Source organism: Abramis brama, assembly GCF_963993115.1.
Source record: "Abramis brama genome assembly, chromosome: 23".
Taxonomy (NCBI): Eukaryota; Metazoa; Chordata; class Actinopteri; order Cypriniformes; family Leuciscidae; genus Abramis; species Abramis brama.
The window spans coordinates 27,747,228-27,772,498 of NC_139985.1; the positions used below are offsets into that span (position 1 = coordinate 27,747,228).

Sequence of the window (25,271 nt, forward strand, 5' to 3'; positions counted from 1 at the left end):
TATTGACTCTGGTTCGGCGGGGAATTTCATCTCCACACAGCTTCTCCAAAAATTTAACATCCGCAAACATCGCAATTCTCAAGACCTCCATGTACAAACCATCCAGGGAAAACCGCTGGGTCGAGGTCGAATTCGTCACTGTTCACCTACTCTGACGCTGCGTGTTGGTTGTCTTCATTCAGAGGAGATTTCTTTTATGGTGCTGGAGGAGTCCACCGCTGAGCTCATCCTGGGACGCCCCTGGTTAGTTCAACATCAGCCGACGCTCCACTGGAAATCTGGTGAAGTATTACGTTGGGGTGAGTCCTGCCATTTGTCCTGTCTATCATCCATCAAGAAAATCCCTTCTTCATCATCGACGCCTCAGAAGAGGTCCAAAGTTCCTGTTTGTTCCACCTCGGTTGAGAGCCCTGAAGTAGAGCATCAAGTAGAGATTCCAGTGGAGTACCAGGCGTACCAGGATGTGTTCAGCAAGAAACTGGCTACTAAACTACCACCTCATCGGCCATGGGACTGCGCAATCAACTTGCTACCTGGAGCCACTCTACCTAAAGGTCGTATCTATCCACTGTCCATCCCGGAGCAGAAGGCCATGGAGGAGTATGTGGAGGAGGCTTTACAACAACAGTTCTTCCGCACATCGACCTCCCCTGCCGCTTCAAGTTTCTTCTTTGTGGGTAAGAAGGACGGAGGCTTGAGGCCCTGCATCGATTATCGTCATCTCAACTCTCAAACCGTCAAATACAGTTATCCCCTTCCTCTGGTCCCAGCTGCCTTGGAGCAGGTGCGTGGGGCTCGCATATTTTCGAAACTGGACCTTCGGAGTGCATACAAGTTGATCTGTATACGGCATGGAGATGAGTGGAAGACAGCGTTCGTCACCCCATCTGGCCATTATGAATATCAGGTTATGCCCTTCGGGCTGTCCAACACTCCAGCGGTCTTCCAAGGGTACATGAACGAAGTGTTCCGTGAGTACCTCAACCGCTTTGTGATTGTCTACATTGACGATATCCTCATCTATTCATCTTCAATTGCTGAACACCATCGTCATGTCATTCAAGTACTAGAGAAACTGAGAGAACACAAACTTTACCTGAAATTGGAGAAGTGTGAGTTCCATATCACCTCTGTTCAGTTCCTGGGTTACATCATAGATCAGCATGGTATCCAGATGGACCAGAGGAAGGTGGAAACAATCCAAGACTGGCCATTACCCACATCTGTCAAAGAACTTCAAAGATTCCTCGGTTTTGCAAACTTCTACAGAAGATTCATCAAGAACTACAGTCTCATCAGTGCTCCTCTCACATCTTCATTAAAGAATCGACCCAAGTCTCTGTCCTTGAATCCCACAGCTATCCAAGCCTTCCATCGCCTTTAAAGAAGTCTTCACGACAGCACCAATCCTCATCCATCCCAATCCAGAACTTCCTTTCATCGTTGAGGTCGATGCATCTTCCACTGGGGTTGGAGCGGTGCTGTCACAGCGGCAGGGTGAGCCTCCCAGACTCCATCCATGTGCCTTCTTTTCCAAAAAGCTGTCCCCGGCGGAGCAAAACTACGACATCGGCAACCGGGAACTGCTAGCCATAAAACTGGCTTTAGAAGAATGGAGACATTGGCTGGAGGGAGCAAATCACCAGTTCGAAGTAATTACAGATCATCGCAACTTGGAATATCTTCATGAGGCAAGAAGATTGAATCCTCGCCAGGCCCGCTGGGCACTCTTCTTCACTCGATTCAACTTCGTTGTTACTTACCGTCCAGGAAGTAAGAATTGCAAGGCAGACGCTCTTTCCAGACTCCATCATTCATCTTCAGAGGACCTCAGTACTGAAACCATCCTCCCTCCAGCCTTAATCCTCAGTCCCATTCTCTGGGACATCGACCAGCAAATCTCTCAGGAAAATTCTCGCCATCCTGCTCCGCCGGGAGGTCCAGAAGGGCGTACTTTCGTACCTCAACATCTTCGTACTCCCCTTCTGGACTCTGCTCACACAGTTCCGGGCTCTGGACATCCAGGTAGCAAGCGTACCCTCTCGCTCCTCAGTCAGCGGTACTGGTGGCCGTCCATCTCCGAAGATGTCTCCAGGTTCGTCCGTGGCTGCTCAGTCTGCGCCATCACCAACACTCCCAGGAAACTACCTGAGGGTAAACTTGTGCCACTACCTATACCCAGACGCCCTTGGTCACACATCGGAGTGGACTTCATGACTGACCTTCCTAGATCCGGTGGATTTACCTGTGTGCTCGTCGTTGTGGATAGATTTTCCAAAGGCTGCAAGCTGATACCTTTACCTGGTTTACCCACGGCTTTAGAAACAGCTGAAGCATTGTTTCATCATGTATTCTGAAATTTCGGCATTCCAGAAGACATCGTTTCGGACAGGGGACCCCAATTCATCTCCCGGGTGTGGCACGCCTTCTTCAAGCTCCTCGGGGTCACTGTCAACCTCTCTTCAGGATATCATCCGCAGACCAACGGCCAGACTGAGCGGAAGATTCAGGAGATAGGACGTTATCTGCAAACTTATTGCCACCAGCACCAAGACAGCTGGAACCGATACCTCCCCTGGGCGGAATACGCTCAGAATTCCCTCACTCAGCGTACCACCGGGCTCACCCCCTTTCAGTGCTTCCTCGGATATCAGCCACCTCTCTTCCCTTGGTCGGGTGAGCCCTCATAGGTTCCAGCTGTCGACTTTTGGTTCCATCAGAGCGAGGGGGTATGGGACTCGGCTCATGTGCATCTACAACAGGCAGTGCGGAGGCACAAGGATCAAGCGGATCGTCTACGAGCCAATACACCCCAATACCAACCTGGTCAGAAGGTGTGTTTATCGACGAGGGACATTCGCCTCCGCCTGCCTTGCCGTAAGCTGAGTCCTCGATTCATTGGACCTTTCACCATCCAGAGGCAGTTGAACGAAGTAACCTACAGACTCAACCTTCCACCTCAGTACAAGATCTCTCCTTCCTTCCATGTCTCTCTCCTCAAACCCTTCACTGACCCAGTCTCTTCTGTTCCCTCAGATTCCACCTCGGATGACGTGCCTCCTCCTCCCGTTTCTGTGGAAGAAGAGGCCATCTACAGAGTTCGATCCATCATGGACTCCCGGCGGCGAGGTCCCCGTCTGGAGTATCTGGTGGACTGGGAGGACTACGGTCCAGAGGAGATGATATGCTCCGTGATGATATCCTAGATCCAGCCTTACTCTCCCAGTTCCATTCTGACCATCCTGACCGCCCAGCTCCCAGGGGTCGTGGTCGACCTCGCCGCCGGCAACATCTCTCTTCTTCCCAGCCGTCAAGAGCCGCCTCGGGAGGGGGGGATACTGTCAGGATTCCATCACCATCTCCTTCCACTCATTCCCTCACTCCGCCCACTCAGTCATTCACACGCTCATTGTCACCTGATTACTAATCACCGTCACCTGGACCTCATCAGTTCACCCATATATACCTGCTACAAACATTCAGTCATTGTCTGATCTCGTCTATACATGACACAGACTCTCTGCCATACTTACCTGTATACCTACCTTCGATCCCGATCTTCTCAGCCAGTCACCATTCCGTCTTCTAAGGAACTCCTTCATCATCATCTGCAAGAGAGAGAGAGACTTGGTTACACTTCAGTTAAGCTATCATCTGAAATTCAACTTACTGTTTACTCACCTGTTTCGCTGTACCGATCCATTCTGCAAATTAAAGCATTTAACTTACCATTCTGTCTGCTTCGTCTATGCCAAACCTGACACATGTCAGACGCTTTAAAACCAACATTTGAGATGCGGTGCGATGCGATTGGTCCACTGGTTTGTCCAGTTATCTAATCACATCATCTGAGACAAAATCATGTTTTTCATGTAAACGTGTTTCCGTTGCATGTCTTCTTAACAGTTAAAAAAATGATGTGCCTCTATTATGCGCAGATGTTTTTATGCACATTTTTAGAATTTATGCACATCCATCCACTGTTTTTTTTCACTAAATGTTAAAAATAAAAATGGGTGGATGAAAACATAGCGACTGAAACCACATAATGAGGAATTTAAAAACGTGAACACATGGCATTTGTTGCGGAAATGCATATTTGCATTCTGAAAGCATCCCGGACAACTTTAGCTGTGTCTCATTTCCTCAGGCTTTCTTTCGGTCTTTCTGTTTGTTATTAATTTCTTGATAAATGTCTCAATTACAGTTGGCCCACATGACTGGACTGGATAGTGCTGAATTGCAGAACTCGTGCAACAAACATTTCCACCTCGCTATGATCCAATGCTTTCTTCACTGCTGTTTTCTCACCGCTGTTATTTTTGTTGCATGTTTATTTTGTTATTGAGAGGAAAGTGTGCAGCACATATTCATCTAAACAGCGCTCTCATCAGCGTGACCAGTGTTGAAATGTTCGTTAAAAATACCACTGCGAAGGTTTTTACAACTTCTTTTTACCCCTTAGAAGCAAAGAATGAAAAAGAGCTTCACTGTGACAATCTTCCTCCACACTCCCTTTAAATTTCTTCTCCTCCTTTGTCTTATATTTGATGTTTACTGTGCATTTATGTACAGTGAGGAAAATAAGTATTTGAACACCCTGCTATTTTGCAAGTTCTCCCACTTAGAAATCATGGAGGGGTCTGAAATTGTCATCGTAGGTGCATGTCCACTGTGAGAGACATAATCTAAAAAAAAAAATCCAGAAATCACAATGTATGATTTTTTAACTATTTATTTGTATGATACAGCTGCAAATAAGTATTTGAACACCTGAGAAAATCAATGTTAATATTTGGTACAGTAGCCTTTGTTTGCAATTACAGAGGTCAAACGTTTCCTGTAGTTTTTCACCAGGTTTGCACACACTGCAGGAGGGATTTTGGCCCACTCTTCCACACAGATCTTCTCTAGATCAGTCAGGTTTCTGGGCTGTCGCTGAGAAACACGGAGTTTGAGTTCCCTCCAAAGATTCTCTATTGGGTTTAGGTCTGGAGACTGGCTAGGCCACGCCAGAACCTTGATATGCTTCTTACAGAGCCACTCCTTGGTTATCCTGGCTGTGTGCTTCGGGTCATTGTCATGTTGGAAGACCCAGCCTCGACCCATCTTCAATGCTCTAACTGAGGGAAGGAGGTTGTTCCCCAAAATCTCGCAATACATGACCCCGGTCATCCTCTCCTTAATACAGTGCAGTCGCCCTGTCCCATGTGCAGAAAAAAACCCCCCAAAGCATGATGCTACCACCCCCATGCTTCACAGTAGGGATGGTGTTCTTGGGATGGTACTCATCGTTCTTCTTCCTCCAAACACGTTTAGTGGAATTATGACCAAAAAGTTCTATTTTGGTCTCATCTGACCACATGACTTTCTCCCATGACTCCTCTGGATCATTTCAAACCATGACGTCTTAGTGTATTACCAACAGTAACCTTGGAAACGGTGGTCCCAGCTCTTTTCAGGTCATTGACCAGCTCCTCCCGTGTAGTTCTGGGCTGATTTCTCACCTTTCTTAGGATCATTGAGACCCCACGAGGTGAGATCTTGCATGGAGCCCCAGTCCGAGGGAGATTGACAGTCATGTTTAGCTTCTTCCATTTTCTAATGATTGCTCCAACAGTGGACCTTTTTTCACCAAGCTGCTTGGCAATTTCCCCGTAGCCCTTTCCAGCCTTGTGGAGGTGTACAATTTTGTCTCTAGTGTCTTTGGACAGCTCTTTGGTCTTGGTCATGTTAGTAGTTGGATTCTTACTGATTGTATGGGGTGGACAGGTGTCTTTATGCAGCTAACGACCTCAAACAGGTGCATCTAATTTAGGATAATAAATGGAGTGGAGGTGGACATTTTAAAGGCAGACTAACAGGTCTTTGAGGGTTAGAATTCTAGCTGATAGACAGGTGTTCAAATACTTATTTGCAGCTGTATCATACAAATAAATAGTTAAAAAATCATATATTGTGATTTCTGGATTATTTTTTTTAGATTATGTCTCTCACAGTGGACATGCACCTACGATGACAATTTCAGACCCCTCCATGATTTCCAAGTGGGAGAACTTGCAAAATAGCAGGGTGTTCAAATACTTATTTTCCTCACTGTATAAGGTTCGCAGCAACAATATTTGAACTCCATAATCTTAGACATATTGCTTATTTCCCATATTCACAAAGGGCATTCTGGGTTGAGCGAGCGGCTCAGCGCTCCGGAGGAAATATATAACGTGATGTAAAGGCCAAGTATGGTAACCCATACTCTGAATATGTCCTCTGCATTTAACTATCCAAGTTAGTGCACACACATTAGGAATAGTGAACAAACACACACTGAAAATTTCACTCCCCGGCATTGAGAATTGAACCCGCAGCCTTCGGGTTACCAGTCTCTAACCATTAGGCCATGACTTATATAATATCTCACATGTTCTGCTCCAGAGGTCGCATTTGTCAGCCATATACGTCACTGAGAATATCTCATTTCAGAAAAGTTATTCTTTGTGAGGCATAAATTACTGTAATTTTGTACTGTAATTTGTTTACTGTTACTTTTCAAATGAGAGACAGCTATTGAATTCTGCCCGTTATGGAAAAATCCATATGTTGTGAAAAATCAACACCTTGAACATAAAACAGGGGATTCAAACTTTGCACCAAAACACAAACTCATTGCGATCGAAATATTCATAATATGAAAGGAGGGTCTCAATGAAGTGGTCAGAGGAGACGCGTGTTAATATCAGGCTATATAAACTCTTCTGTTCTCGTTTCACCAGGAAAACATTCTGGACAAGCTGCGGCCCGTGTCTCTGGCGATCACACACACTATCCGGGGAAGCAGACACGGCCATCACACGGGTCATAGACACCAGCTGAGCCCTGTCCTGAGCCCCAGCCCCTCCAACACACTCTACTCTGAGGTACAACACATGCACTTCACATGATCCGCCCTTTCTGATGTGCTGTGTCTACTGATTTTGGTTGTGATTGTTCAATCACTGCATTCTGTGTTCAGATGTTTGTGTATAATGACTCTAGACAGTGCATTTGTCTCAAGAAAGAGATGTCTCGTATCACTCTGTGTAGGGTTGCACATTTAACCCTCTGTTCATGTGTTGGTCATAAATGACCGAAATCTTTTTTGATTATCATTTCAATGAAATGATTGTACTATATTTTAGTTTGATAATATTTTTTTATTTAATAATTGTATTTTTAGGGGATTTTATGCATTAAATTTAAATTAAATTTAAATTATATTTATGCAGTAGTTATAATACATTTATTCACTTTTTGATCATGGATCTGAAAACTTAAACTGTCATAAATATTGAATGCTTTAGAGCACAGACTGAAGTTTAGTCTCTTTTTAAAGATGGCACTTGGAAGATTATTGCTGACATGAAAAGTTAAAAAAAAAGTGAACTAAAATTTTATATTTATTGTTATGAAAATTGCACAAAAATACCATTTTCAATTTGTATATGAAATATATATTTTCCAAAACACGTTTTACTCTAAAACTGTGAGAAAATCAAAGCCATAAATCTAAACAAGTTGTGTTCTGAGCTTGAGGTTGATATCTCAAGAAATGAGCTTTCAGTCAGATTTTGTTTGACCGCAGTAACAAACGTTTCCACTAGATGAAATACGCCTCCCATTCATTTCCAATGCGCTCATTGTTGACCGTGAGGAGCACAAGTGTGACTGTGTTTTGAGGATCATTTAACCTTTTCAAATCATGTCCATAATTTTTTTTTTGTGTTCACACAGCAAATGCCAAAACCTTTACCAATTTCTGTACCATTCAGATGAAGTAAAACAAAAAAACAAAACATAAAATGTTTCGGTTAAAAATGACCGAACAGCACAAGATGGTTAATAATGATAATGGCTGTCATTTCACAAATTGTGAAAAGTGGCATCATATTTAGATCTAGTCAAAGACAAGTCAAATTTATTTGTATAGTGCTTTTCACAATACATATTGTTTCAAAGCAGCTTTATAGAAAATCATGATGTTAATGTTTTAAAATCCCCCATGTAGTCAATAATTGATTTTGATCAGCAAAATTACATATTTAAAAGTTTTTTACTTGGAAAAAAAATTCTTCATGCCTTAAAATATCTTGAATGCATCGACACCCTTGCCTCATTTAGTATGCATGGTTCTATGAATATGCAAATGAGCCCCGCCTCCACTCACTCACTCAGCTCAGAGATCCACTCGTTGACGATCACACGTTGATCTGATTGGTTACAAGGTAGTTTGTGACGTCAGAAACCGTGTTTTTGAGACTGTCTTTGGTTCACTGCAGTTTTAAGGAGAAAACACTCAGCAATGGTGTCGACTTATGAATTTACACATGGTTTGTCTTAAAACATATTAAAAACACCACATAGACATATAAACAACATTAAAAACCAAATTTTTACCACAGGGGGACTTTAAAATATCTTAATATCTTTATGCCTTATAGTCACATTTGAGCTGTGCGATAATATAGTTCCCCATCGTTTCGGGGAACTCCCGCTGCGTCTAATATAAACGCTACGGGGAATGCCTTCGGCATGCGTTATCTGAAGCCACTATACAACTATTCCAATCTGGATTGGTGCGCGTCATCGTGCGTCATGACGTTGCATGTGACGGTGACCCGGACGCTATATAAGGGTCACAGGAACAAGGAAATGACAGCTTCTGTTCTTCAGCAGCGTTCTGTGTCACTGTTTGTTCTATTTGGTGTTGTTTATCTTTGAAAAGAGTATATATTATGGCGGAAAAGAGTTTTCAGAAATGTGTACCTCCTTGCCCACGCTTTTTGTGCGAGGGGGATACTCACGCTCTTTGTGTGGTTTGTTTGGGAATGGAGCATGCTCAGGCAGCACTCGAGGGTGCTGCCTGTGAGCATTGTGAAAAATTGCCCCTGAGAAAGCTCCGCTCCCGCCTGGCTCTATTCGATAAAGAGTCAGGCGAACCACGTGCTCCCCGTGGATCAGGACCCGCGTCTGCTGAGGCAGAGCGGCGAATGCATTCATGGGGATCACAGAAGGATTTAGCAATGGATGTTGAGACGACCGAGGTCCTTTCTCAACATTCCAATGCTGAATCCATTTGTCCCGCTCAGGGTTCGGGAGCCCGCGCTGCGGCTTCTCCCGTCCCTGAAAGGGACCCGATGCTTCACTTATCTAGCTCCGAGGAGTTAGATATTGTGAGTGTCGAGGCAGAGGAATGTGTGACACCGCCATCCCATTCCCCTGCTTTCGAGGAGCTGCTGGAGGTTGTGACCAGAGCGGTGGCAAAGTTAAATATTGAGTGGCCACCGCAGGTGCAGGAAACGGCTGTTAAAAGTAAGCTGGATGAACGTTTCCTGCAAACCCGGTCACAACCTCCACGCCGTAGCCTGCCATTTTTTCATGATCTCCACACCGAGGTGTCGAGAACATGGAATAAACCCTTCTCCTCCCGTGTTTCCGGTCCCAACACGCATATATATTCTGATATAATGGGAGCGAGGGAGATGGGTTATGGGACGATGCCGCGGGTAGAGGAGACTTTCGCCTCTCATCTCTCTCCCGACGCGGCGTCATCCCTGCAGGCTCCGGCGCTCCCCACCAAGCCATGCCGTACTACATCAGCTTTGGTGGGGAAAGCATATATGGCGGCGGATCGGCCTGGTGGCTGCCTGCACACTATGGGGCTGCTTCAGGCGTACCAGGCCGACCTGCTGAAAGAAGTGGATGAGAGTGGGGAAGTCTCCTACGACGATATTCGAGAATTACGTCGTACGGTAGACGTGTCTCTCCGTGCCACCAAGGAGACGGCCCGCGCTATCGGTCGCTCTATGGCAGCACTGGTGGCTACGGAGAGGCACCTGTGGCTGACGCTAGCGGGTATCGGCGACAAGGACAGGGCTTGTCTGCTCGATGCCCCCCTCTCTCCTCGTGGCCTCTTCGGCGACGGCGTTAATAACGTCGTCGAGAGGTTTCAGGAGACGAGGAGGCAGTCAGCCGCATTTAAACAGCTGATTCCCCGCCGTCATCCCAAACCTCGCGAGCCTGCCGCCAGGGGGCAGTCTTGTGAGGGCGCCGCCTCTAGCTCCTCACATCTCCAACAGCAGAAAGAGAGTGTTGCCTCCCGGATACCCCCGCAAAAGGCCTGGTTCCGGAGGCAACTCGCTCGGTCGAAAGCCCCGGCTCAGAAGGCGGATCTGAGGACCGTCATTCAGGGCAGGAAGGCTTCGGCCAAGAGGCCATGACGGGATCCGCAGGCCTCAGAGGGTGTCCCCCTCTGTGTGACATTTTTAAAACTTCGCTCCACGGAGCCCTCAGGAAATCGATGTAACCCGACTCTGGTTACACCCATTTCTAACGAATGTACGGCATTATCAAAAACCCTGTCTCATTCGACCCTCTTGAGGTCTGCTGAAAAGAAAAGGATTCAGTTACTTCCTGCCAGTAAACTGCTTCAGGTCACTGTGAAATTTGCTTTATCGCCTGAGACTAGCCCAGAAAGACTAATCCCACTTTCAGATTATTTAGACGCTTGGAAAGGCCTTCCGAATATATCGAAATGGGTTCTGGATATAGTTAAGAAAGGTTATAGGATCCAATTTAAAATTCAACCACCTCATTTTCAGGGGGTGTTGCACACTTTGGTTCCTGCTGATCAAAGCCAGGTGATGGAGGATGAAGTTAATTCCCTTTTAGCAAAGGAGGCGATAGAGGTTGTCCCTGTTCGGGAGAGGGAACTCGGTTTTTATAGCCGGTATTTCATCGTTCCTAAAAAGGATGGTGGACTTCGTCCTATAATAGATCTGAGGGTTTTGAACAGATCTCTGAGGAGATTTAAGTTCAAGATGCTTACTATACCTAATATCGTTCAACAAATCAGATCCGAGGACTGGTTTGTGACGATAGATCTTAAGGATGCTTACTTTCATATTTCCATCATTCCTTATCATAGGAAGTTCCTTAGATTTGCTTTTGGGGGAAAAGCTTATCAATATAGGGTTCTTCCTTTCGGCCTAGCCTTATCTCCTCGCACGTTCACGAAATGCATGGATGCAGCCCTTGCTCCATTGAGACTTCAGGGGATTCGCATTCTTAATTATATAGATGATTGGCTAATTCTGGCAGAATCAGAAAGCCTGGCAATCCAACATCGAGATGTTGTTTTGCGTCATCTTCAGTGCTTGGGATTAAGGCTCAATGTTAAGAAGAGTTCCTTGTCTCCCCAGCAAAGAACAACATTTCTGGGGACAGAGTGGGATTCGCAAGCCATGCGAGTCCAACTGACTCAAACTCGTATCGAGAGTATCTTAACTGAGGTCAAGACGATTAGGCTAGGTCAGGCCATCACTGTAAAACGATTTCAAAGAGTTTTGGGCCTTATGGCAGCTGCTTCAGTCGTAATTCCCTTCGGCTTGCTCCACATGAGGGCCCTACAGTGGTGGCTCAGGACCAGGGGGTTTTCCCCAAAAGGTAACCCCTTCCGCACGATTAGAGTTACGTCCAGATGCCTTCGTGCTCTAGTCAGCTGGAAAGATGTACGGTTCCTGTCTCAAGGCCAGGTGTTGGGGACTTCGGGTCACAGAAAAATTCTGACCACGGACGCTTCCCGCACAGGCTGGGGTGCGGTTATGGAGGGCCGTTTCACCCGGGGGGTCTGGGAAGACCGCCATCTTTCTCGGCATATTAATTTCCTCGAGATGATGGCAGTGTTTTTCACCTTTAGGCATTTTCTCCCAGACCTCAGAGGCCATCATGTCCTGGTTAGGTCTGATAATGTATCAGTGGTCTCTTATATCAACCATCAGGGGGGCTTGAGGTCTCGACCTCTGTGCAAGCTAGCCCATCATATATTACTGTGGTCTAAGGACAAATTTCTCTCTGTGAGATCCATGTATATACCTGGGGTTGAAAATGTGGGAGCAGACACCCTGTCGAGGCAGGGGCCGAGGCCCGGGGAATGGAGACTTCACCCTGAGGTGGTGAAGCTCATTTGGGAGAGATATGGCCAGGCGGAGGTGGACTTACTCGCTTCTCATGAGAATTCTCATTGCCCGCTCTGGTTCTCTCTTTCGCACCCTGCACCTTTGGGTTTGGATGCTATGGTACAGACGTGGCCGAGGCGACGTCTGTACGCCTTTCCCCCGGTGACTCTGCTCCCTGGAGTTCTGGAAAGAGTAAGGAGGTATGGAGTAGATATTATTCTTGTGGCTCCGTTCTGGCCGTCACGGATTTGGTTTTCCGACCTGGTCAGTCTCCTGGCAGACCCCCCATGGCAGTTACCATTTAGGGGAGACCTTTTGACTCAGGCGGCGGGCTCTTTATTTCACCCGCGCCCTGAAATTGGAATCTTTGGGTCTGGCCCTTGAGGGGGTCCAGATCCCTTTAGTTCTAATTCCTTCTGGAACTCTTGGCTATGCAGGATAGCTAAAGGGAGGGGGATCCCGGTCTTTACTGCCCATTGGCTTCAGTACGGGAACTTCTGCACCCTTCCGGGACCTCTCGTCCACGTTCAGAGCCTCTATGGTGCATACGGCCTCCGTATGCTCTGAGGGTGGGCACACGGGACCGTCCCATGACCTCCATTGATCCTGTAGCTTCTTGGATGAATCCTGTCGTTGCAGGCTGACAGGTGATCCCTGGCTCCTGCCGGCACTGCAGGGTATTTTAGGATTATAAGCTCTTCTCTCAGATTATAAGCGCCTCTGAGTGTGCCAGATGTTTCACACCAGGGGCGCCTGTTCTCGGTGGGGGCTAGCTGGTACTCGTTCCCCGTAGCGTTTATATTAGACGCAGCGGGAGTTCCCCGAAACGATGGGGAACGTCTCGGGTTACTGGATGTAACCCTGGTTCCCCGAGAGAGGGGAACGAGACGCTGCGTCCCCTCTCCCCACCTTCGGGGCGCCCTGAGAACAGCTGCTTTGAACCTTTTCGAAGCTGTCATTTCCTTGTTCCTGTGACCCTTATATAGCGTCCGGGTCACCGTCACATGCAACGTCATGACGCACGATGACGCGCACCAATCCAGATTGGAATAGTTGTATAGTGGCTTCAGATAACGCATGCCGAAGGCATTCCCCGTAGCGTTTATATTAGACGCAGCGTCTCGTTCCCCTCTCTCGGGGAACCAGGGTTACATCCAGTAACCCGAGACGTTACATTTTACAACAATCAAGCAGTTGAGATTTGCTATATAGTATATATCACTTTATACGTGTTTACATTTATATATGTCTTTAGATAAAAGGTTTATTTCAATAAAAAATCAATATTGCATGCCCATGTATTCATTTAAGCTCTGCTTCATTTCAGGGTTTATTTTGTTTATTTTCCCTTATTTAATTTTAACCGAATGGGAATTCAAATCATCAGGAACCAGTAGTATAACATTAAAAATGAATCTGCAAGCTTTCTGTCTGTTCTCAGGTTAATTTTGTCAGGGAAGGGTGTGGTGAGGATAAAATATGCCAGAGCAACCTTCAGCTTGTCTATCAGTTTGGCACGAAAGCACCCATTTCAAACACCTTCACTCCTTTACCGCGGTAAGTCTCTGAAGTGATGTCTCAGTCATGTGAGCATTTATAAAGATGTGCAAGGACTCATCCTAAATGTCGACATGTTTCCTAAATGTTTCTACTATTCATTCATTAATTGCCTGTACATGTGAAAATACTTTTCCTTAACCAGTGCAAGCATTTCACTCGTTAAATGTAAAAAATAGGTAACACTTTACAATAAAGTTAATTAGTTAACATTAGTTAATGCATTAACTAACATGAACTAACGATGAGCAAAACATTTGTTACAGTATTTATTCATCTTTGTTAATGTTATAGTTAATAAAAATACAGCTGTTCATTGTTTGTTCATGTTAGTTCACAGTGAGTTAACTAATGTTAACTAAACCTTTGATTTTAATAACGTATTAGTAAATGTTGAAATTAATATTAACTAAGATTAATAATGCTGTAGAAGTATTGTTTATTCTTATTTCATGTTAACCAAGGCAGTTAACTAATGGTAACGAATTAACCTTATTGTAAAGTGTTACCAAAAAATGCATAGAAGCCCTCATTATTTGAATTCCTCTGCGTTTAGAGACGGCTCTGGTGTGCCGGTGTTCTCTCTGTCGGATCAGAGGTCAGTCGTGCTCGAGGTCACGGTGACGAACATGCCGTCGAACCCAGAAACCCCTCAGGAAGACGGAGACGATGCTCACGCCGCGCAGCTGATGGTGTCTCTGCCAAACACTCTCTCGTACTCTGGACTCATGGGACAGCAGGTTCTCCATCCGGCGCTTTATGTGTTGAGTGTAACGATACCCTCATGTCACGATTCGATACATATCACGATATGAACTCATGATATGATACGATATTATTGCGATACTCCAAGACATATGGTTAAAGGTTAACAAAAAATGTAAAATGCTAAATTTGGTGTTACATTGTGTGTGTAAATGAATAGGATTGGAAACCCAAAGCACAGGACAATAGAGACACCAGAATAACAATATTCATGATTCTGAAGCTGAAAATACAGAATTATTTTAGACGAATATGCTTTCACTGTCACTGACTTTTTACTGGTAACATTTGGCATTATCAGGACACACAAATATTCCACCATTGCATTATTATACATTATATTCAACATTATATGTTGTAGTTTAATGTAGTACTGACACTAAAACTCTGTAAACTTGAATTTTTTTTCACACAGTCATTTTTATTTTGGGTGAACTATCCACAATATATACTGTTACCATCCACGATAGGTATTGTTGCATTTTTGTATTGCGATATATTGTGACACGATATATTGTTACATTCCTAGTATGCAGTCGTAGTTATTATAGGCTACGTTCACACTGTCAGTCCAAATCCGATTATTTGTGTATGCGATTGGAATCTGATCTAAACACTTGCTCAATATGAGACCGCTTCAGCACTGGCTTCACAGCCGAGTCCCGAGGTGGGCGTGGCACAGCGGCACGCTCCGTGTGACAATCACCCCGGCCTGCCGCCAAACCCTCAGCCCGTGGTCAGACCCTTCGTTTCTCCGGGCCGGAGTGCCCCTTGAACAAGTGTCCAGGCATGCTTTGGTCTCCACAGATGCCTCCAACACCGGCTGGGGGGCCATGTACAACGGGCATGCAGTAGCAGGGATCTGGACGGGCCCCCAACTGCATTGGTACATCAACTGCCTCGAGTTGCTAGCAGTACACCTTGCTCTGAGCCACCTCAAAACGGTGCTGCTCGGCAAGCATGTACTGGTCCGTACGGACAACACTGCGACTGTTACGTACATCAACCATCAAGGTGGTCTATGCTCCCGTCGCATGTCGCAACTCGCAACCTCCTCCTATGGAGTCAGAAGCATCTGAGGTCGCGTCGTGCCACTTATATTCCCGGCCTGCTCAACTGTGCTGCTGACGAGCTCTCACGACATCCTGTGGCCCAGAAAGAGTGGAGAGTCCATCCCCCAGGTCCAGCTGAACTGGGACCACTTCGGGGCCGCACAGATCGATCTGTTTGCCTCTCCGGACTCGTCCCATTGCCAGTTGTTTTACTCCCTGACCGAGGGGACCCTCAGCATGGAAGTGCTGGCACACAACTGGCCCCGGGGCCTCCGCAAGTATGCCTCGCGCCCCCTCTATACCCTCTTGGGACTTATCTCTGGTGCTGACCGCACTGCAGAGACCTCCCTTTGAGCCTCTGCAGGCAGCTGAGTTAAAAGTCCTGTCTTTAAAAACAGTTATCCTGCTTGCTTTGGCCTCCATCAAGAGGGTAGGGGACCTGCACGCATTTTTGGTCAACAAATTGTGCCTGGATATGTGCCCAAGGTTCCAAGTGGTGAACCTGCAAGCACTGCCCCCGGAGGAGGCAGACCCAGCCCTGGCTTTTCTCTGTCCCGTCTGCGCTCTGCGCCTGTACGTGGACAGAACGCAAAGCCTCAGGACCTCAGATCAGCTCTTCGTCTGTTATGGAGGCCAGCAGAAGGGAAAGGCTGTCTCCAAGCAGAGGTTGGCCCACTGGATAGTGGATGCCATCGTCTTGGTGTATCAATCCCAAGATGCACCATGCCACCCCGGGTTGCAAGCCCACTCGATTTAATAGCCTACGTGTCAAGCCGGTAGCTTCCCGTGTGCTCTTGGAGCCAGCCAACACCGTAAGCCCCGCTCGAAGTGTCGGCTTGCTGTGCCATTCCCCTCCTATGGACTGGATATGTGCGCCATTCTTGCTCCTCTTTAGCCGAACCCTGTTGAGTTCCTCCACACCCCTCGGCAACGGACGTGGCGGAGCGTCTGTTGCCAGGCCTACCACTCGTATGCTCTGTGAACCCTGTGTTAGGCTGGGTCCCATATGTTGTGATTCCTATGGCGATCCCATATGTGTATTTTTCCACGGTACGGCTCCCTGCGGTCTTTCCCTTGGCAGAGCCTGCTCGGCCGTCTCTGATCGGTTGAGTCTCCCCCCGTTATAGGCTGGAGCCACCTCAGTGACTTCCATATGTTGTTCTGCCCGATAATTCGCCCAGTCCATATGTGTATCCTCCACATGTTACCTCCCTACGGGCAGGATGTGGCTTCCGCAGCGTCTTCCTTTCCACCGAAAGGGCACGCTTTCCCAGTGTTATCCAAGTCTGACTAAGTGGGTCTTGCAGAGCAGCAGTGACTTCCCTGGCCTAAGCCTTATCCCGTCTCCACCTCAATAATGCTGGGGGATCAGAAGGCTTTTGTCTAGGCACTGGAAGGTGGCAGCACTAGTGGCATTTTAATTGGGATCCCAATCAGTCCACTACGTCGAACGTGAGCGACTGAAAGGGAACGTCTCGGTTACATATGTAACCCTCGTTACTTCAAGGAGGGAACGGAGACGTAGTCCCGTCGCCACTATTGCTGGACCACCGCTGACTCCGGGCTCCGCTTGGCTCCTCAGCGAAAACAAGTGGTGCGTGCATCCACTTCCGTGTTTATACCTGCACTGCGGGGCGTAGCGTGAGATGCAAATCTCTCACGTCAATGTGTGTTGGCTCGTTTGATCAATACTCGAAGATGACAGGCTCCCTAAGCGTGATCTCAATCAGTCGACACATCTGCATATCTGCATTGGTTTCATGGAAATGACGCTGCGTTGGTAGGAATACGCCAAAAACAACAACAACCACAACATGGAGGGGTTTGCAATAGAGATGTTGTCTTATTTCAATTTTACAACATTGAAATGTGTAGCCGTCTCGACAATGCGAGCGTAAAAACTTTTTTGTGATATATATATATATATATATATATATATATATATATGGGGGTTTTTGGTAGAAATTGACATGTTTCCATTGGGCGTATTTTCAATTTTCAATTTCACTTTGTGTAAATTGAAGGGTAGGCCTAATGGAAACGTGGCTAACAGAATTGTTTTCAAAAACTTGCACTTTGAAACCTGTTTTAAAAAGTTTTCAAAATATGTTTCCGTCATATTGTCATTTTCTGCTCGTCCGGCACTGCATTGTTTCGGCAGCGACTTTACGCATGTTTATGCGGTACGCAATTTTACGTGCCGTGAGAAAGTCACATAAACCACGCGAAATCTGATCAGATCAGTCAGACTGAAACTGATTTCCAGAAATATGATTTGAATAGGATTTCAAGCCACATATGGACGTAGCTTGAAACGGATTTGTAAAAATCGAATTTCATGTGATTGTTTTGCTGTAGTGTTCACATTAGCTTATTCTGATCAGATTTCAATCGGATGTGCACATAAAACCAGATTTGGACTGACAGTCTGAGCGTAGCTATAGTCTCCTAATGCTGGTCTTGTTTTGAAGGTGTTGTGTGAAGTCAATCAGAACGGCTCTCAAGCCCTGTGTGAACTTGGTAATCCGCTCAAAAGAGAAGCGACGGTACAGTAACGGTCTCGCATACACACTTACACAATTCTGACCTTTGAGAAACTCAAATTGACCTTTAATTCTTTATGTCAGGTAAAATTTTATCTTATTCTGAGCACTTCTGCGATCACTATAGAAACTACGTCACTGAGTGTTCATCTCGCACTGTCCACGTGAGTTCCAGTTCTGATTTCTGTCTGCCATTTCAAAAATAATTTTTTTGTGAGCAAAACAAAATCATACAAATGATGTTGGATGAATCTCACAAAGAAATGTCTTGGTCATATTTCACCCTGAATTTTACAACCATATTAATTTTGCATTGTAACATCGTTTTCGTGACAACAGCACATTTCCCTCCAAATACCTTTACTTTTATAAAAAAAATTATAATTAAATGCATGACAGATTTTTAAAAATTCAGATAATTAAAAACCATATTCAGGGGTCGTTTACACGACAACGATGTACTAAATTAAGTTTTTTTTCCTCTGTACAGATTACAATGTTATGAAACCAATACCCGTTTGTTCACATGGCTCCATGGAAACGACTAAACGACTAAAAAATTGAAGGAGACTTGTGTGTGTTATCCAAGCATTAATGGCAAGGAAAGCCCCTTATACCTGTGAGCGCCACGAATGAGGTGTTTCTGGGTGTTTCTCCCTCATATCTGCTTCAAGCTCTTGATTGTGGTATTTCTTTGTTGTTTAGAATCCAGTATTCCAGCAAAGTTTAATAAAGAACTCTGTCTCGTCTTCTGTCCAAACATTCGCGCCTTGATCGACTGTTACGTACACCAGGTGACCTGTAAATGTGAAAAAACAGTTTCCATTGCAGTTTTCTGTAATATTCCTTTTTTGAATTGCCTAAAAAAACACCTAAAACTTTTTTGTGATATATATATATATATATATATATATATACATACATACATACATGCATACGCAATCTACCAAGAGCAGCGCAAATTAAAAATAACATTAAAAATGCATTTTATTTTCAATAAATATTAAGAAAATATGTGAAAAATGCAATTATAGTGCCTAACGATTATTTAATAATAAAGTGTTTATAGGGATTTATTGTCTCAATAAGGCGGCATTTATTTCATAAATATATAATTTACACTCAATATGATATTATTGCATACTGTTTTATAATGTAGTAAAATACTGAGGTGCAAATAGTATCTAACTACTATTTACACTTATTGCAAAGAAAATAGGCTACAGATATTTTTATGTTGTGTAAACAGCCGCTGCCTTATTTTAATCCTCTCCGCCCATAATTTTTGCATCTAAAAGGGAAACTCCTACAAATGCAGATGCAATAGAGAACGTGAGTAACTGGCTGCGTCCGAAATCACATACTCTTGAGTAGGCACTTATTTTGAATAAATAATTACTTCATGACTGCTAAAAAAGTATGTTCTATATACAGTAGTATGAATGTGTGTAGATTGAATACACGCATTCGCCATGATGTCATTGGACCCACCAGCATCAGTCGCTTCACTGTCATTAATAAATCCTCTCCTGTGGCCTCATGGGATAGTAAAGTGTTCATCATATGCACACTTCAGAATCTCAGCGGAAGTAGTAGATCATCCGGGTACATGTTGCCTGCTCTTTTATGAGTACTGCTGAATTTGGACATTCTTTTGTCACATAGCCTACTTTTCTTCGCCCGCTATATAGTAGGGAAATGTGATTTCAGATGCAGCCACTCTATTTTTTATTTTTATTTTTTTATTTTATTATTTTTTATATGTTCCCCATGTCTTGTCAGGACTTTTATGTTACTTCCTGTCTCGATTGCCATGTTTGTAGTTTGTTGTAGTTTTTCCTGGTTTCAGTCCCTGATTGTTCCTATACCCCTGTGTTTCCCATGTTCATTGTCAGTTGTTGTCCTCTCATGTGATTAGTCTTTAATTTGTCCAAATACTGTTGTTTTGCATTTAGTTTGTCTGGGTAGGGTCCCTTCTCTTGTTCTTTTCCCTTTCTCCATATCATTTGTTCTCCCGGGTATCAATTTCAATATTAGTATTAGCGAGTGATCCTCACAGGATGGCATCGCCATCCTAGCATGCAACGTATCTTCACATTCTCTATACGGTCAGCCACAAAAATAACTGTCATTCATTGCTAATTTTTCACTGCACGTCTTTAGTAAATCCTCACAGTATTTTTTTAACACCAAAAGAGGGTTTGCTGTTAGTAAATCTGGCCCTTGACTGTTCTTTTTTCTTCTAACCACTTACTATTTGGAAAGGAGGCCATTTAGCACTGTAGCATAACGAATACAACTTTTGCTCAGCACAAAACAAAAATGGCTTCCCGGTGAAATGTAACCTGGATATTGTTGTGAGATTCATTCACCCTGTTGTAAAAAGTTCCAAAACAAATGTTATGATTTCCGCCATGCACATATGCCATATGTGTCAATCCCACCCAGGATCAGTGAACAGCCGGGTTTGGCCCCCGTCACGGCGTACGCGCGAGTGGTGATCGAGCTTCCTCTGGTGCTCAGCGGGTGTGTGTTCACTTACTTTCATCTCTGATCTTTGGTGTTTTCTGAAATAGCAGCTTATTTTCTCATGAATGCTGATATATCTCAATAAATGGGTCTAAAGTTTCATGTTAAATGTTCTCACGCCTGTTAAACTGTGGTTTGTTGTTCTCCTGTAGACTGTCTCGTCCTCATCAGATGTTCTTCAGCGGAGCCGTGATGGGCGAGAGTGCCATGACATCACTGGAGGACGTCGGCAGCGCAGTGGAATACGAGTTTATTGTAAGTTCATGTGATCAGAAGATTTTATTCCTCAGAAGGTGCTTTATCATATCTCAAAAGATTTAAAGTCCCCCTGTAGTCAATAGCCGCTTTCCGACCAAGTAGTTACAGGAACTTAGTTATAGGAACTGTCCACTTCTAAACAGTTCTATGAACTACTCTCCCACAAACTCGGTTTTGCTATTTGCGTTCGCACTGGCCAAGTGGCCATAGGAACTGGTAGGAGGGGTAAGGGAGTGACGCAAGCATGGTGACTTTTATTTTGACGGCGCAACGGACCTTTATTTTGGCGGCGCTGAGAACACCAGAGCAAACAATGCTCTAATTCTCTGTGTTTATTAGTTAGCGATCTGTCTAACAGTACTGTTTAATATGTTATTAGATAGAACTGTTATAGAAAGTAGACAGTATATGAAAAAAAGGTCATTAGCCTATGCCGTGTGGTTGATGTCCAGTGTTGCTAGCTGGGCAGATAAACATAATCATGTTTGACTTGGTCCCCTCAAAGTTGCGTTGGATTTTCTCTTCAGCATAAAGGTTTAGAGACCCATCTATCACTGTTTTCCATGTTGTTATAGTAAATATATAGGCTATAATCTGTGTGTTTACATTATAGCTGTTTTAAAAATGGCGGGTGCTGGTGTTCCGCGTGCGTTCGGTCATCAGCGTACACTAACGTCACGGGTAGTTCCTATAGTGCTGGTTTAGACCCTACTCTGAAGTAGGACCTAAATTAGTTCCTCCAAATGGAGTTCCTAGAACTAAAATCGTTCCTAGTTCCTGCGGTGCGAACACGCCGACATCCGGGTACTTTAGCCAATAGTTCTAGGAACTGTGAAAAGGTTCCTCTGGTCGGAAAGCGGCTAATAATTGTATCTCTTAAAACTCGTCTTTGATCACCAAAATGACATATTTAAACTTTTTTTCCTTGAAAAAATGTATTCATGCCTAAAAATATCTTGAATGTAACGCGACACCCTTGCCTCATCCCTTGCCTCATTTAGTATGCGTGGTTCTATCAGTATGCAAATGAGCCCCGCCTCCACTCACTCACTCAGCTCAGAGATCCACTGGTTGACGATCACACGTTGATCTGATTGGTTACAAGGTAGTTTGTGACGTCAGAAACACCAGCGATTTCAAAGCGTGTTTTTGAGACTGTCTTTGGTTCACTGCAGTTTTAAGGAGAAAATACTCAGCAATGGTGTCGACTTATGAATTTACACATGGTTTGTCTTAAAGAATATTAAAAACACCAAACAGACATATAAACAACATTAAAAGCTGTATTTTCACTGTATTGTGTGTGTGGTGGGCGTTCTGGCGCAATATGGCTGCCGTCGCATCATCAGGTGGAGCTGCACATTGGTGGTGGTTGAGGAGATTCCCCCTTCCATGTAAAGTGCTTTGAGTACCCAGAAAAGCGTTATATAAATGTAACAAGTTATTATTATTATTATTAGAAGTCTCCATTTGCTCTCTCCAAATCATCTAGTGGAAGTGGAAGGAACAGGACAGAATTAACTCGATGTGTGTTAACAGGTGTCTAATGCTGGGCAGCCTCTGCAGACGTTCGGCTCGGCGTCTCTGAACATCATGTGGCCGTACGAGCTGGTCAACAGGAAGTGGCTGTTGTATCCGAGGTCTCTGCAGGTCGACGGACATCCACACACTCGCTGTGAACCTCAGTCTGCGCTCGACCCTCTGCGTCTGGGCAGACATCAGTCGCCACAGGCTGAAAACCTCAAGGTACTCGCAAACACACATCATATGAAGCTGCTGCTCATCAGTGAATGCAGGAGACGTTTACACGCATGATCTGTGAACAGAGCAGCAGAAAGGCACGCTCGCATCTGGAGACCGAAGCAGACGTGGCTCCCAAAAACCCTGTCGGCAAAATCACTCCCGCTGTGTCTGCGTCTGAGAGAAGGAAATCTCTCACACTGGTGAGTATGAACCAGAGCACACCATATCTATCATTCCTCAATCTGCTGTGGATTGGGATCTGAGCTGCTGGTGTGTTTCAGGACTGTTTACTGGGCTCTGCGCGCTGCCTGCTCTTCCGGTGTCCTCTAGACACGTTCTCCGACTCCATCCATATCAGGATCCGAGCAAACTTGTGGAACAGCACTTTCATGGAGGTGAGAGACAGTCGCTCTTACACGTCAGTTGTCCTCTTGATATGGTGGGACAGTAACTTTTAGCTCAAATTTCTTTATGCGTTTTTTTGTATTGGTCATCCTAAAAATTCGTCACGCACAGAAACCTTGCACACGGAGTCTGATGCGTATTAATTAATCCATTGCGAAAAAAATGGCAAAACAATACAAATAATGATGATTTTGTTGTCCTCTCTCTTCTTAAAAAGAAAGAAGAGGAAATATTGGGTCCATCCAATCCTGAGATTGCGTAGAGGAAGGAGAGTTCAAAGTTTACTTCAGGATATCGGCGGCTCAGTTTGATGCTTTGCTAGCGACACTGGAGCCACATATTAAAAGAAGCCCACCAATTTCCATGAACCTGTTGATCCTGAACAGTTCTGGATGTTGGCGTTCGCTCGTACAGTGGCTCTGAATTGTCAAAACACTTCTCAAAATACTTGCTACGGATGCGAAAAACGCAGAAAATTGAACCAGATCCGAATTGTTTTATGACAGACGTTTCGGAGGCAGTGTGTAAACGTGATTGACACACAACGAGGGCATATTTATTTTTTAACATGCGAAAATTTCAGACGAGAATTTTGGACTCGGTGTGCAAGAACCTTTACACCAAAAGGAATTCTTAAAGGGGTCATGACATGAGAAATCAAATTTGCCTTGATCTTTTGGTATATAAGAGGTCTTTGTACCATTAAAACTTCCTGCAAGTTTCATAGCTTAAGACGTCCTCCCCATTATAAACGAAGCATTTATTTAATCAAGCTCTAATTACAGCTCGTTGGGGATCCATGGTGAGAAGTGACGTCACGGTACGAAGTGCCGAACCAGTCGTTTGCGTATGACCGCCTCTAGCGCAAGACAACTACAGTGCATGCAGAATTATTAGGCGTTGATTTTCTGATCATATTTTTTTTCCAGGCACATTTTACCAATTCCAAACCACATTAATCGTAATAACTACTATTCATTTTGTATTTAATCATTTATAAGTGATATATAATTGTTCATGAAGGCTGGAAATAAAAAACGCCTTATATTCAGGTATGCATAATTATTAGGCACGTTTTCTTTTACAGATAAAATAAGCCAAAAAAGAGATTTAACTAAGACTGAAAAGTCAAAAATTATTAAATCCCCATGAGAAGAATGCAATACTAATGCAATACTAGAGATTGCAGTTAAGGTATGACCATTGGACAGTGAAATGCTCATTGGGTCAGCAGGGTCAGACAAAAACAGGTGGAGAAGAAAAAACACGTTAACTGCAAAAGAATGAAGAATTAAGGTGAAGAATTAAGTGTGGACCATCAGGAACCCTTTAGTCTCCAGCGCCACCATTTTCCAGAACTGCAACCTACAGTACCTGGAGTCTCCAGAAGAGCAAGGTGTCAGGATCTCAGAGACTTGGGTTAGGTGAAGAATCCTAAAAATGACCCCCACTTAATAAGAATCACAAGCTGAAGTGTAGTGAAATACATGAAGACTGCTTTTTTATAGGCTTTATAGACAGACAGATTGAGAGTGACTCTTGAAGGACCAGCACCACATCCTCTTCTACCACTATTTGAAGAATTCATCTTCCAGAATACGTTTTAATACGTTTTGGGAGTTTATTTTTAGTCCATCTCCTACCCTGAAGTCCGTTTTGCAGAGATGGACTAAAAATGAACTCCCAAAACTTACTGTCAGATTCTGGAAGATTAATATGGTTTGGAATTGGCAAAATGTTCCTGGGAATAAAATATGATCAGAAAATCAACGTGCCTAATAATTCTGCACGCACTGTACACCTCATTTCGCCTCATCGCATCGTTGTCACGCCACAGGTGTTCAGCTGACATGCAGCGAGTGCGTCTGTTTACAGAAGATTGCGATGACGCAGATGTGCTGTTCCTGGCTGTGGACAAACAAAATGTTTGAATACGCTGCCGAACGATACAGGCGTCAAGGAAAATGGATGCAGTTTATTTTTTGAGGACGTCCCAGTCACGGCAGTGTTAATTTAAGCGTGTGTTCTCTACGTTTCAAGGATGACTGCACTGTAAAACCCAACAAGTTAAGCTACTCGCCTCAATTCAATTAAGTTTATAAAAACAATAGTTATGAGTACTCTGAACTTATTTCAGTTGTGTTTACTAAAAGTAGATATACATTGCAGTCAATAAATCAAGTGATTAATTAAGTGATTATTGAGCATTAGTGATTAACACCTGCTGTTAACAAGCAGAATCAATGAAGGAAAGAGAAACACAAGAACTACAACTGACTTCCAGCCACAGCCTTAGATGAAATCAACTCAAGATAAAAGACGTTTAAATCTCTAAAGATCTCAGCAGAGGAGGATTAAACCACTACACAAACAGCATTACCAGCTTCACTTATTACTAAACAGTTTGACTTTTGTCATGTGTCTACAGA

The 25,271-nt window shown here is 44.4% G+C and overlaps 1 protein-coding gene across 2 annotated transcripts in view; it reads left to right on the forward strand.

The window, feature by feature from the left end:
• Positions 1–25,271, forward strand: part of itga7 (integrin, alpha 7) — a 55,948-nt gene that overhangs the window by 20,170 nt on the left and 10,507 nt on the right. For both annotated transcript variants that reach the window (XM_084101214.1, XM_084101213.1), the window contains exons 13-22: positions 6,771–6,914; positions 13,432–13,547; positions 14,104–14,287; positions 17,836–17,910; positions 17,992–18,071; positions 20,356–20,433; positions 20,589–20,691; positions 22,234–22,440; positions 22,521–22,637; positions 22,719–22,832. In XM_084101214.1, the coding sequence (XP_083957340.1) occupies positions 6,771–6,914; positions 13,432–13,547; positions 14,104–14,287; positions 17,836–17,910; positions 17,992–18,071; positions 20,356–20,433; positions 20,589–20,691; positions 22,234–22,440; positions 22,521–22,637; positions 22,719–22,832 (1,218 nt within the window). The remainder of the gene's footprint in view (positions 1–6,770; positions 6,915–13,431; positions 13,548–14,103; positions 14,288–17,835; positions 17,911–17,991; positions 18,072–20,355; positions 20,434–20,588; positions 20,692–22,233; positions 22,441–22,520; positions 22,638–22,718; positions 22,833–25,271) is intronic.